Source organism: Sarcophilus harrisii, chromosome 6 (genome assembly GCF_902635505.1).
Source record: "Sarcophilus harrisii chromosome 6, mSarHar1.11, whole genome shotgun sequence".
NCBI lineage: Eukaryota > Metazoa > Chordata > Mammalia > Dasyuromorphia > Dasyuridae > Sarcophilus > Sarcophilus harrisii.
Window position 1 is genome coordinate 185,972,859 of NC_045431.1, and position 15,437 is coordinate 185,988,295.

General features: G+C 33.1%; 1 protein-coding gene across 3 annotated transcripts in view; it reads right to left on the reverse strand.

Annotated features, from left to right (window-relative positions):
• Window positions 1–15,437, reverse strand: part of GRK4 (G protein-coupled receptor kinase 4) — a 131,720-nt gene that overhangs the window by 74,014 nt on the left and 42,269 nt on the right. For all 3 annotated transcript variants that reach the window (XM_031942454.1, XM_031942453.1, XM_031942455.1), the window contains exon 3: window positions 2,586–2,698. In XM_031942454.1, the coding sequence (XP_031798314.1) occupies window positions 2,586–2,698 (113 nt within the window). The remainder of the gene's footprint in view (window positions 1–2,585; window positions 2,699–15,437) is intronic.

Below are 15,437 nucleotides of genomic sequence, written 5' to 3' on the forward strand. Positions count from 1 at the left end.
CACAGAAACAATTTTGCATGCATTATACAAATTGAAGAAAGTACATTAGGCAACTGCTCCTGAAGGGCTACCATAAACTTTCAATTCTTAGTCCCATACAAGTAAGTTTAATAGTTTTGAAATCTTCTGTTTTTTAATGAGTACTCAAATATGAGTAGAAAACTAGAATTTCTTTAGATGTGTAAGATATTACTTATTATTACTACTAATCCAAATGGGTTGGGTAGGGTTAGGGTTAGGTCATATTCCAAACTAGAAATTTGCTATGCTTGGTTTAGAAGATTGGAAGATTCCTTCAAGAAGAATGGTTTTCCAGACTCCAGCTTCTTGGATAAGAACTCACTATTTCATAAGAATTGCTGGCAAAACTGGAAAACAGCATGACAAAAACTAAACAATGACCAACATCTAACATCCTATACTAAGATAAGATTGAAATGGGTTCATGGATATAAAGGTTGATACTAGAAGCAAATTTGGAAAACAAGGGATATTTTGCCTCTCAGATCAGTGGTGAAGGAAGGAATTTATGGCCAAAGAAGATTTAGAGAACATTATAAAAAACAAAATGGATAAATTAAAAAGGTTTAGTACAAACCAAACCAATGCAGCCAAAATTAGAAGGGAAGCAGAAAACTGGGAAAAAATTTGTATATCCAAGGTTTCTGATAAATACTTTATTTCTAAAATATATAGAAAATTGACTCAAATTTATAAGAATTTAAGCCATTCTCTAATTGATAAATGGTCAAAAGATATGAACAATTTTCAGATGAAGAAATTAAAACCACTTATAGGCATATGAAAAAATGCTCTATATCACTATTGATTAGAGAAATGCAAATTCATACTCTGAACTACCACATCACATCTTTCAGATTGGATAAGATGACAGAAGATAATGATAAATGTTGGAGAGGATGTGGGAAAACTGGGACATTGGTGGAGAGCATCTTGGAGAGCAATTTGGAGAGCTATCAAACTATGTAACCTTTGATCCAGCAGGGTCTCTACTGGGTCTGTACCACAAAGAGATCATAAAAAAAGGGAAAACCATCCATATGTGCAAAGAAGTTTACAGCAAACCTTTTTGTAGTAGCAAGAAAATGGAAACTGACTGGATGCCCATCAGTTGGGGAATATCTGAATAAGTTGTGGTATATGATGGAATTATTGAATATTATTGTTCTATAAGAAATGATTAGGAGGATAATTTTAGAGAGGCTTGGAGAGACTGATGCTAAGTGAAGTGAGTAGAACCAAGAGAACATCATACATAGCAACAAGATTATAGATGATCAACTCTAATGGATGTGGCTCTTTTAAACAAGGAAGTGATTCAAGCCAATTCCAACAGACTTGTGATGGAGAAGCATTTGCATGCAGAAAGAGGACTATGGGGAATGAATATGAACCATCATATAGTATTTTCATCTTCTTGTTGTCATTATTGTTTGCTTGCTTGTTTTTTTCTCTCATTTCTTTTCAGTTTGATCTGATTTTTCTTGTGCAACATGATAAAGGTAGAAAAATGCTTAAAAGAATTGAACATGTTCAACTTACACTGGATTACTTGCTGTCCAGAGGGGGAGGAGGGAGAAGAGAAGAGAGGGAGAAAGAATTGGAAGACAAGGTTTTGTAAGAGAAAATGTTGAAAACTACCCTTGTATGTATTTTGAAAAATAAAAAACTATTATTATTTTTAAAAAGTGAAAAAAGGATGGTTTTCCCCTAAAAAGATTGAAAATTAATTAGTTAGGGAAATAAGACTTCAACTGTTCATCTAACTTTATCATTACCTAAAATATAAAAGCCCTATATACTTGGTCCTCAGGATTCCTTAGGTTTAATCAACTTCCCAATGAAGAGTTAACACTTTATCAGTACACTGACTGTATTGTAAAATGTGGAGGAAATATGCTCCAATGAATCAATTCTCTTTCTTTGCTGAATATCCTTTTCATATGATTTCTGAGTAAACATCCTTTTGGTAAAGGTTATATTGTCTACAAGTCTCATTTCATTCTGATCCCAACCCTGAACTACTGGACCACATGAGTCAGAACTTGTCTGCACAAAAGGGCAACCAAAGAAATTATGAAACAAGGAATAAAAGTACAAAGACATCTCTTAAAAAGTAGAAAATTCTGTTCAACTTGATTGGGCCTTTTCTTATATTGTCTTCTATATACTTTTGATTCAGTATATAAGAGGATGATGGGAAATGAAAAGATACTTTTCAGATAGTCAAAAGAACACTTCTTGGAATTTCAATTTCTCTCAAAATCAAATCAATATACTAAAAATAAAAACTAATACTCCACTTAAAAGCTATCTAGAAGGGATGTTACTTGGGATATATTAAAACATAAACTTTAATGCTAAGTGTATTACAATTTTACACAAAAGAAATTGATTTATCATGACAATCTGATATCAAGAAAACTGGTTCATTCATTCTTATATCATGGCTCAAATAAATTTAAGAATAACTGGAAGTAATTTACTTTCTTTTATAGTATGTTCCTATTATCTTTTACAAAAATGCAACTATGCAGTCAAAGTAAATTATGTAAATTGCTTACCACTGCATCCAGAAATTCAATGCATTTCTTTAAATCAAGCTTTGTATCACAGAACTGCCTGAAAAGTAGTCTTCCGATGGGCTGTTTGTCGCAGAGACTATTATAATCCTGTTCTAAGTATGAAAAGAAAAAAGAAACAATCTCAACTATTCGAAACTGTAAAGTGATTTTTTCAATTTTAGCTTACATATGACAGTGAAAATCAAAACATTATATGCAGCTTTAATAGTATTACACTCACCAGTTTTTAAATAGAAAATAAAATGCTCATCCTCATGAACAAAGATTTCAAATGCCAGCAAAGGGGAGAGCAAAAATAGTCCAGAAGAAGTATCTTATGGCATCTTTGCTTTCTTTCCACATCAATTCATTCTATCACTGTTCTTTCAGTTTTCAGTTTTCTTTAACTGTATTTGAAAGCGGAGTTGAGGGTGGGATTTAGTTGGTGCACCAACCCTGAAGTCAGGAGGATCTGAGTTCAAATCTGGCTTCAGTCACTTACCACTTCATGGCTCTGTGATCCTAAAGAAGTCATTTAACCCCAATTGCCTCAGGAAAAAAAAATGCAGAATTGGGGATGGGGTTATGGGGGTAGAAAGGGAGAAAGCCAAAACTTAAAAAAAAAATGTTTTTGTTCAACAAAGTAATTCCTATGATTTATTTAATGCTTTCAAATACACTACTTTATTTCTTTTCTTAAAATTTCAATAGTATTTATTTTTTTAATTATATGTAAACATAATTTTCTATATTTGTTTTTGTAACATTTTGAGTTCTGATTTTTTTTTCTTCCTCCCTCCCTCCCTCATCTTTCCCTCTCCTGAAGAGCAAGCAATCTGATATAGCTTATACACATATAATTATTTTAAAACACATTTCCATACTAGTCATGTTGTAAAAGGAAAAACTGATGAGAAAGACAAAGTGAACAAAGAAAAGGTGAAAACAGAAAATGTTTCAATCTATATTCAGTCTTCATAGTTCTCTCTCAGGACATGGATGACATTTTCCATCCCAAATATATTGGAATTATCTTGGATTATTGCATTACTAAGAAGAGTGAATCCATCATATCTGATTATCATTTATTTTTTCTTCTTTTTTTTTATAGCTTTTTATTTACAAAATATATGCGTGGGTAATTTTTCAATCCTGACCCTTGCAAAACCTTCTGTTCCAACTTTTCCCCTCTTTCCCTACACTCCTTCCCCTAGATGGCAGGTAGTTCAATACATATTAAAAATGTATGTTAAATCCAATATATGTATACATATCCACAGTTATCTTGCTGCACAAGAAAAATTAGATCTAGAAAGAAAAAAAACCTGAGAAGGAAAATACAAGCAAACAACAACAGAAAGAATGAAAATGCTATGTTGTAATCCACACTCAGTTCCCAGTCCTCTCCCTGGGTGTAGATGGCTCTCTTCATTATTGAACAATTGGAACTGACCTGAATCAATTTATTGTTGAAGAGAGCCATATCCATCAGAACTGTTCACTGTATAGTCTTGTTGTTGTCATGTATAATGATCTCCTAGTTCTGCTCATTTCACTTAGCATCAGGTCATGTAAGTTTCTCCAGGGTTCTCTGAAATTATCCTGCTGGTTGTTTCTTTACAGAACAATAATATTCCATAACATTCATATACCATAATTTATTCTGCCATTCTCCAATTGATAGGCACCCATTCAATTTCTAGTTTCTAGCCACTACAAAAAGGGCTGCCATAAACATTTTTGCACATGTGAGTCCCTTTCCCTCCTTTAAGATCTCTTTGGGATATAAGCCCAGTAGAAATATTGCTGCTCAAAGGTTATGCACAGTTTGATAACTTTTTGAGCATAGTTCCAAAATGCCCTCCAGAATGACTGGATGTATTCACAGTTCCACCAACAATGTATCAGTGTCCCAATTTTCCTATATCCTTTCCAAAATTCATCATCTTTTCCTGTCATCATAGCCAATCTGATAGGTGTATAGTGGTACCTCAGAGTTGTCTTAATTTGCATTTCTCTTATCAATAGTGATTTATAGCATCTTTTCATATGACTAGAAATAGTTTCAATTTCTTCACCTGAAAATTGTTCATATCCTTTGACCATTTATCAATTGTAGAATGGCTTGATTTCTTATAAATTTGAGTCAATGCTCTACATACTTTGGAAATGAGACCTTATTATTATTTTATTTTATTTTTTATTTTTTATTTTAAATGGAATTTCTCTTTGTATTTCTTGCTGTTAGATTTTGTTAGTGATGTATAAAAATGCTGATGATTTATGTGAATTTATTTTGTATCCTGCAACTTTGCTAAAGTTATAGATTATTTCTAATAGCTTTTTAGTTGATTCTCTGGGGTTCTTTAAGTATACCATCATATCATCTGCAAAGAGTCATAATTTGCTTTCCTCATTATCTACTCTGAATCCTTTAATCTCTTTTTCATCTCTTATTGTCAAAGCTAGCATTTCTAATACATTATTGAGTAGCAGTGGTGATAGGGGCAACATTGTTTCACCCCTGATCTTATTGGGAATGGTTCCAGTTTATCCCCATTGCATATGATGCTAACTGATGGTTTTAAATAGATGCTATTTACTATTTTAAGGAAAAGTCCATTTATTCCTATATTCTCTAGTGTTTTTAATTGGAATGAGTGCTGGATTTTATCAAATGCTTTGCATCTATTGAGATAATCATATGGTTTTTGTTAATTTGGTTATTGATATAGTCAATTATGCTAATAGTTTTCCTAATATTGAACAACCCCTGCATTTCTGGATAAATCCTAGTTGGTCATGGTGTATTATCCTGAGAATCATTTTCTATAACCTCTTTGCTAATATTTTATTTAAGATTTTTGCATCAATATTCATTAGGGAGATTGGTCTATAGTTTTCTTTCTCTGTTTTCGTCCTCCCTGGTTTAGGTATCAGTACCATGTCTGTGTCATAAAAGTAATTTGGTGAGAGTCCTTCATTCCCTATTTTTTCAAATAGTTTATATAGTATTGGAGTTAATTGTTCTTTAAATGTTTGGTAGAATTCACATGTAAAACCATCTGGTCCAGGAGATTTTTTCTTAGAGAGTTGGTTAATAGCTTGTTCTATTGCTTTTTCTAAAGGACTATTTAAGCAATTTACTTCCTCTTCTGTTATTCTGGGCAATCTATATTTTTGTAGGTTGTTGGAATCCTTAAAAAGTGATGTCAGTTGCCTAATTTAGCATAGTTCAGTATGATTGATCTGATCCTACAAGGAGATGTTATGGGCCAGAACTTAAAACAAGGTACTAAGTGGAATTGAGGAGACAACATTTAAATCTAGTTTAGAACTGATTTAATCCTACAACAAATAATGGTTTCCCAGTGATATAATGATTGGTGTGTACTCAGTGTACAGCATATAAGCAAGAAGCTCTCAGGGCCAGGCACAGAAGCCCACTCTCGGAGGCGGAGACAGATTCATTCCATATTCCACCTTTGTGCTGGCTGAAGACATTTGGAGGGAGCTAGGGGCTGAAGCTCAGGACTTTGAAGGACACAATAAAGGACTGGATTTTAACTCCTGGCTGCGTTTGAAGTGATTATTATTCTGAACTGAAACTAAGGCTGCCTCCAGAAACCTCCCCAAGAAACCTGCTCACAGAGAACCATAATATATTATAGAAAAAGGAGAGAACACCACAGTAGGTATTCCTCCATTTCACTTAGGTTATCAAATTTATTGTCATAAAGTTAGGCAAAGTAACTCCTGATTATTGCTCTAATTTCCTCTTCATTGGTGGAAAATTCTCCCTTTTCATTTTTAATTTGATTTTCCCCTTTCCTTTTTCTAATCAAATTAACTATATTATATGTTTATTTATTTTGTTGGTTTTTTCCCTAAAACCAACTCTTATTTTATTTATTAATTCAATAGTTTTTTTAGTTGCAATTTAATCTCTCCTTTTTAGAATTTCAAGTTTAGTATTTGATTGAGGTTTTAAATTTGCTCTTTTTCTAGCTTTTTTAGTTGCAAGCCCAATTCATTGATCTTCTTTCTCTATTTTATGCAAGTAAGCATTTAGAGATATAAAATTTCCCCTTATTACCACTTTAGTTGCAATCCATACATTTTGGTATATTGTCTCATTATTGACATTCTGTTGGATAAAATTATTAATTGTATCTATGATTTACTGTTTCACCCATTTATTCTTTAGGAAGAGATTGTTTAGTTTCCAATTACTTTTTGTTCTATTTTCCTCTGGTTTTTATTGAATGTAATTTTTATTGCATCGTGATATGAAAAAAATGCATTTACTATTTCTGCTTTTCTGCATTTGATTTTGAGGTCTTGATATCCTAATATATGGTCAATTTTTGTATAGGTTCCATAAACTGCTGAGAGGAAAGTGTATTCCTTACTGAGTTCATTCAATTTTCTCCTAAGATCTATCATACCTAACTTTTCTAGTATTCTATTTACCTCTTTTAACTTCTTTCTTATTTATTGTGTAGTTTCATTTATCTAGTTCTGAGAGAGCAAGATTAAGATCTCCTGCTATTATATTTCTTCTTGCAGCTTTCTTAACTTCTCCTTTAGGAATTTCCATGCTATACCACATGGTGCACAGATGTTTACTATTGATATTGCTTCATTATCTATGGTACCCTTTAGCAAGATATAATTTCTTTCCTTATCTCTTTTAATTAGATCAATTTTTATTTTTGTTTGATCTGAGATCAGGATGGCTAACCCTGCCTTTTTTTTTTTTTTTTTTTTTTTACTTCACCTGAAACATAGATTGTGTTTCAGTCTTTTACCTTTACTCTGTCTATATCACTCCTCTGCTTTAAATGTTTTTCTTGTAAACAACATATTGTGGGATTCTGGTTTTTAATCCAGTCTGCTACCCGCTTCTGCTTTATGGGAGAATTCACCCCATTTACATTTATGGTTAAAACTACTAATTTTGTATTTCCTGCCATCTTACCCCCAAATTATACTTTTCCCTTTTCTTTTCCCCTTTCCCTCCTCCCCAATATTTAACTTATGAGCACCATTTGTCTCAAGGAGCCCTTCCCCTTTAGAATCCCTCCCCCTTTTTTTATACCTTTCCCCTACTATTTATTTGTTTTCTCTTCTATTTAGCCTACCCCTTCCCTTTCCACTCTTCCCCTCCCTCTTTTCAATAAGGTGAGAGAAGTTTCTCTGTAAACCAAATATATCTAATATTTTCTCTTTGAGCTAAATATGATGAGAGTAAGATACACACAATGTTTATCCCCCTCCCTTTCGCCCCCTCAAATGTAATAGGTTTCCTTTGCCTCTTCCTGAGATGGAATTTCCCTCATTTTACCTCCACTTTTCCTTTTTTCTTGTACTATCCCCTTTCCACCTCTAGTTCCTTTTTTATATTATAAGAATAAAATCAAATTATATATGCATTCTCTATGTATAACCATAACAGAAATATAGTTCTCAAGAGTTCTTTCTACCTTTTTATGCTTTTCTTGAGTCCTATATTTGGAGGTCAAATTTTTTATTTAGCTCTGGTCTTTTCATTAGAAATACAAGTAATTCACCTGTTTCACTGAATGACCATCTGCTTCCCTGGAAGAAAATCCTCAGTTTAGCAGGGTAGTTTATTCTTGGCTGCATTCAAAGTTCCTTTGCCTTTTGGAATATCAGATTCTAGGCCCTTCGATCTTTTTAAGGTGGAAGCTGCTGGATCTTAGATGATCCTTATTGTAGCTCCTCGGTATTGGAATTATTTTTTCTGACTATTTGTGATATTTTTTCCTTGGTGTGATAGTTTTGAAATTTAGCCATGATATTCCTTGGAGTTTTAATTTTGGAGTCTCTTTTAGGAGGCATTGAGTGAATTCATTCCATGGGTATTTTACTTTGTGATTCTGTGACATTAAGGCAATTCTCTTGAAGATTTCCTGAAAAATAGTGTTTAGGCTCCCCCCCCTCTCCCCCAATCATGGTTTTCATGGACTCTAATAATCCTTACATTGTCTCTCCTAGATCTATTTTCCAGGTCAGTTGTTTTCCCAAGTAGCTATTTTACATTTTTTTTTGTTTTGCTTGATTGATTCTTGATATCTCATCGAGTCATTCATTTCCATTTGTTTAATTCTGATTTTGAGTGAATTATTTTCATTTACTTTTTTTTTTAACTTCTTTTGTATTTGTCCATTTGAGTTTTTAAATGAGTTGTTTTGTTCTATGGAATTTTTTTCCATTTCACAAATTCTGTTTTCTTGAGAGTTATTTACCTTTTCCATTTCACAAATTCTGTTTTCAGGGAGTTGTTTTTTCCCCCTTTATCTATCGTTTGATGCCTTTATATGCCTTTTCAAAACCCTCTTGCTGAGTTTTCCTTTCCTTTCTCCATTTTTCTTTTAGCTCTTTTTGAGATCCATTTAAATTTCTTCTAGGAAAGACTTGTCTGATGGGACCAGATTATATCTCCAGATAAAGCCCCAAAGGATGATAATCTGCTTTTAGTCTGCTCAGGGTTTGAAACCTGTTCTTCTCTTTCACCATAGAAGCTATCTATAGTTAGAGTTTGCTTTGCCTTTTTACTCTCATTCATTCATTTATTTATTAGTAATTATAACTTTTTATTCACAGAACATATGTCTGGGTAATTGTTTACATTATCTCTTGCACTCCTGTTTTGACTTTTCTCTTCCCTCCCTCCACGCCCTCCCCTAGATGGCAAGCAGTCTTATGCATATTAAATATGTTATAGTATATCCTAGATACAATATACGTGTGCAGAACTGAACAGTTCTCTTGTTGCACAGAAAGAATTGGATTCAGAAGGTAAAAATAACCTGGGAAGAAAAACAAAAATGAAAACAGTTTACACTCATTTCCCAGTGTTCTTTCTTTGGGTGTAGATACTTCTGTCCATCTCTACCACAGTCCTCTTCATAGATTCTCTGCTGGTCAGAGCCTGCACCCCAATCCAGGTCTGCACAGCATGTACTGGAGTCCTGCATCTGGCCTCCCTCCATGCCTGACCAAAACAAACCTTTTCTGGCGATCTTCAAAATTGTCTTCTGCTGTTAATTTGCTGCATTTCCAATATTCACGAATTCTGCCAGTCCAGAACTAATTCAGAGGCTGATTTTGGTAATTAGTTGAGGGTCCAGGGAGAACTTCAGAATGAAGTTTTTATCCTCTCTGCCATCTTGGCTCCGCCCCCCTGATTATCCTATAATCTTGCTGTTATTGTGTATAATGTTCTCCCAGTTCAGCTCATTTCACTCAGTACCAGTTCAAGTAAGTTTTTCTAGACTTTCCTGAAATTAGCCTGCTCATCATTTCTTATGGAACAATATATTCCATTACATTCATATACCATAATTTATTCAACCCTCCCCCAAATGATGGGCATACATTCAATTTCTCATCACCACAAAAAAGAGCTGCTAGAGAAATTTTTTTTTGCCCAAGATTTTAATATCTCTTTTGGGATATTTTAATATCCCTCTCTTTTAATATCTCTTTGGGATACAGACCCTGTAGTGACACTACTGGATCAAAGGTATACAGTTGTATAGTACTTTGAAAATATGTTCTTCATTTGCTCTCCAAATGGCTAGATCAGTTTACAACTCTAAAAAATGCATTAGTGTTCTAGTTTTCCCAACATTCATCATTATCTTTTCCTGCCATCTTAGCCAATCTGAGAGATGTTGAGGTTGTACCTCAGAGTTGTTATAATTTGTATTTCTCTTATCAATAATACATTATTTCATTTCAAAGAAGTTAAATCAAGGAGTTGATATCACAGGTCAAATTTGAAGAGGTCTTTCTGAATTCAAGACCAAAACTCTTATCCACTATGTCACCTTAACTTAAACATTATATATATTACAGAAAATGTATATATTTCCATTCCCTTACATCTGAATAATCTAAATAACAAATTACTAAGTGAAGAGTAGGAAAACAAAACTGAGTTTCTTTTGTCTTCTAATTCAGTCTCTCTACACATGATTTAAACTTTCTACCGTTTACCTATATGAAAGAAGACAATATTACACTACATCTACTTAGTAATTGTAACATATTTACATATCCTATGGAATCTATATAAATATAGATGATATTTTTCAATAGCTTATCCTCCAAAATAATCTGTTTGAAAATATTTGAATGCTAATTTTTGTTTTAGATAAAGAACTTTTAAAATGCTTAAAATGTATGTATAAAATTAATTTTAGCAAACAGGTAAGTCAATCTAATACGGAAAGCTTCCAATTTTAATCTTTATTGCAAATACACAAAAATACATGTCTTTTAAATTATGCTTATAAAATGTTAATCCAAAGACATACCTTACTGCAAATGATCAGTAATTAATTTGCTCACTATAAGAATGTGGACTTTGCTCTCTTCCATAGTGAGAAAAAAAAAAGTCCACTACATCATCAAATGGAAAATCAAAAGTTCAAGTAATATGAAAATTACTTGGCAGAAATTAGGAGGAAAACAAAGTCATTTTCTGACATCACTATTTCTGTACACTTGCTGTTTAAATGATATTCACTAGCAGTTCTTCAATCACTGAATAAATCATTTAAAGTAAATTTGATAGTAAGTTGTGGACAGAAGAATTCTATGAACTACATTTAGAGTCATACACAGAAAAAGGTGGTCATTTAAGTTGTGAACTTATTTTCTTTAATTCAAATCAAGGCACAACAAATCTCCTGGGTATTAAGGAAGGTGAAAATTTTTATATGAAAAACAACAAATATCGCTGCTGCTATAGTACACGGCTATCACCCAAGTGCAGACCTTTATCTCAACTTAGCCTGATTGGTCTCCTTACCTCAAATTTCTCCCTATAAGCTACCCAAGTGATTTTCTTCAAGTAGATGTCTGACCATGTCACCTCCTTCTCAATAAACTGCAGTGAAGACCCAAGATCAAATATAAAAAAACCTTTATTAATACACTCTAAGATCCTCAGAACTTGAACCTTTCCTATGTTTCCAGTTTTCATTCCATGCTCTAACTACAATCCACTTTGTATTTATCTGCTTGAGATTTCTAACACTATCCTCTCTCCCAGTTTTAGAAATGGTGATCCCTTAAACCTAGGACCTTAGTGTTCTTCTTTTTCATCTTTGCCTCTTAGAATTTTTGTTGTTTTGTTGTTTAATTCTTTCAGTCATGTAATGTCTGACTCTTCATGGTCCAATTTGGGACTTTCTTGGCAGACATTGGAGTGGTTTAACATTTCTTTTTCCAGTTCATTTAATAGAAGAGGACATTGAGGTAAACAGGGGTAAGTCCTTTGCCCTGGGTCTTTCTGATTCCTATCCACTATGCCACTTACTGCTCAGCTTCCTTCAAATATCAGTTCAAATCTGATTACTTCTGGAAGCCTATCTTAGTCTCCTGCAAGATGCTAGTGCCTTATCCCCTGAGAAGACATCCTACCTACCCTGTATACATTTAATATATAATGAGTTGTTTCCATATGTCTCTTTCATTAGAAATGTGAATTCATTCTAGGTAAGGACTGTTGCTTTCCTTTCTTGGTAATCCCAGTGCTTAGTATCATAAGTGACATCTAAGTGTTGAATAAATACTTGACTGATTGATAACATTTTTTTTTGATTTTTGACTGACGTCTAGGAAAGACAAGATCTGCTCCAGAATATTCCCAAATGAAATCTCACTAAAAGTTAGGCTTCAATTAATGAACTGTCTGAAAAGCTATTCCTACGTAAATTAAATTAGTTATGTAAAAGAAAAAAAAATCTATAAATCTTGAGTAGTGCTGCTTGATGTAAGAGGCTGCAAATGACAAAAATGTGTGTTGCCTGGTACATGCATGCAGCGTCTACTAGGAAGCTGAAGTTGATAAACTTGCTTGAGTTCATATTGTACAGCATTAATATAGTGATCCTTCTAGTAAGAGATGGGACAAAATTGCTCAAGTTGGAAATGGAAGTCAGAAAGCTTCTGTTCAGATCAACCCAAGATCACTAAGCTGGGTGATGTCTCAAAAAAAAAGACAAAACTCCCCATAAAAGTCCTTATCCATTTAGGACTTTAGGATTTAGAGTTGAAAGGGACTTTAGAAATAAAGAATATCCTTCCAAATGAAAGCAAAAAGGGCTTACTTAAGTCAAAGTTATTAAATTGCATATTGCAGTAACTGAAAATGTTGACATCTCGAATTCCAAATTCTAAAATTTCTTCTCTGGTCACCATCTATTGCTGTTTATTTTCTCCTACTGCCTCTCTCTTTGCATGTACTTAATACCTCCCATGATCAGAAATGTCTCAACTGTGATTTTCCCAGTCCCTCAACTCTTTCTGATCTCTATTTTCCTCTCTTTTCAGTCTTAACTCTAATTTAATAAATAACTCCTCCATCTTTGAAATCTATCCTCTAAGCGACTGGTCTTACCTTGTCATCTTCACTGTTCAATTTCTAGAAAGAATCTATATTCTGATGCCTGTACTTCACATCACTGCCTACTTCTTAAAGTCTTGTAATATGCGTTTCCAACTTTATCATTCTATTAAAATTGTACCCCCCCAGTTCAGAAATGATATTTTAATTAATAAATCCAACAACGTACTTAGTCCTTCCTCTTTCTTGGTCTTTTCCTAACACTTTACACTACTGAGTACCTTCTCTATTTTATATATTCTCTCCTTTTTGCTTTAATGACACAAATTTCTCAGTTCTACCTGTCTGATTGCTCCTGAATCTCTAGATTCATAGTATTTCTTCTTCCCCTCATTTGAAATATCCCTGAGACTGCACTGGGGTCCTCTCTTTTCGCTCTAAATCCACCCTATTGGAGAAGTAAAGTCAAAATGGTGGAAGATAAACAATTCACCGAAACAAGAAAATATGATCTTTTAAAATATTAAATACTCACATACATACACATATATAGCTTTGCATCTGTAGAAGAAAATGCAGACCCTTAAATTCTCTCTTCCCCCAAAAATAAAGTCTCTTATGTACATGAGGTTCACATAAGATATATTTCTTGATAAATGTAACCACATTTATCCTTTGTTCAGTGATTGTTTACTAATATCAAGTAAGGCATAAAGCCGGAAAATGTGTTTAACTAAAATGATTATAATGTTGAAATTTATAGATTTAGTGCTACCATTTAACCTACTAAAGAGATACTTTTCAGATTTAATAAAATGGTATAGAAATTCATTTGTAGTAACAAAAGTTATAGAATATCAAGGAAAATAAGAAAGAAGGAATAACGAGTAATTTTAGCCCATGCATAATATTAAAAAGCAGTAATCATAAAAACTTGGTTACTAGTTTAAAAAATTTTTTTTAATGGATCAGTCTAGACAAGGAGAAATAGGAATAACTGTACTTAGTAATTCACTATTTGATAAACTAGAAAACATCCATAAATTACCTTGGAAAGAACTTCCTATTTGACAAGAATTATTGAGAAAATGAAAGAAATCTGGTAGAAATTTGGTTTAGACTAATATTTTATATCATATTCAAATGGATCTGTAATTTTCATCAATTGGGAAGTTCTTTCCCTAGTATAAAGTCATCTGTTCTTGCCTAATTTGGGAGAATCTCATCCCTATCCTTTCAAAAGTTTCCCATGAGTCCAACCAAACTGCTGGATAATCTTCACGTTTTTCTAATGTGATGATAGGAGCTAGTAAAGCATTTTAGTTGTCCAACTATTAAGACACTGGTCCCATGTGACAAACTCATCTTTTGGTTATATAAACTTCTGACGATATCTTTGTTCTCTTTTGGAATAACTTCTTCCTTTTTTTTTTTTTTTTATTTTAAGCTTAATAAATGTTTGTTTATTGATCACCTCCATACACCAAAGATTGAGCAACCATTCCTCAATTGATGGCATTCCTCAGATTCCAATTCTTTGCCAATTCCAATTCTCCAAGAGCTATATTTTTGTACATCCTTAAGTTTGCTTTCGATAGCACTAATCCTTCCCTTAAAATACACTATACCCTCTCCTTCTTGATCTCACCTTTCCTTATGTCCTTGTTGAATGAAATGTATTCCTATAACCAATTATGTGTGTATATTCATTCCTCCTTTTAATAATGGAGATGAGAGTGAAGTTCAAATGTCAACTGTTCCTCTTGTGTCTTCCTTTTTGTTTGTATAAACTTCTACCTGGATACCCAATTATATGGTGCAGAAATTTTCCAAATATTTCTTTCCCTAAGCTTCCCCCTAACAAAGGGTTGGGCATAAGAGGTGACATAATGGATAAAGAACTGGTCCTTGAATCTGGAAGATCCGAATTAAAATTTAGTCTCAGACAGTCTGTGATTCGGGCAAGTCATTTAACCTATCTACCTCAGTTTTCGCAACTGTAAAATGGGGGATAATTAAGTAATTTTTTTGATTGTACATTACAGCCTCTTCCCACCCACCATATGCCTTTCTAGTTCCCTCTCAATAATGGTAAGAATGTTCTGGAAGATATGTATAATCACTCAAAGGAGTGAAAAGAATTAGGAAGGGAATAAAGAATTCTTTTGATAAGATTTCAGTTTCAAAAATTACAATCAAATGAATACCCTACAGAAAAAGGATTCTTAACTCAAGGTCTGCAAACTTTTTTTTTTTTTAATCTTTTGAAACTGAATTTAAAAACATTTGATCTCCTTTGCAATCCTATGAGTTTTATTTTATGTAGTTAAAAAAAAACACTGTTCTGGGAAGAGGTCATAGGCTTCTAAAAATAATAATAATAATAATAATAATAATAATAACAACAGATCTTCACTGACATAAAAAAAGGCTAAGAGCCTCTGCTATAGAGAACTTGCCAACAGAAT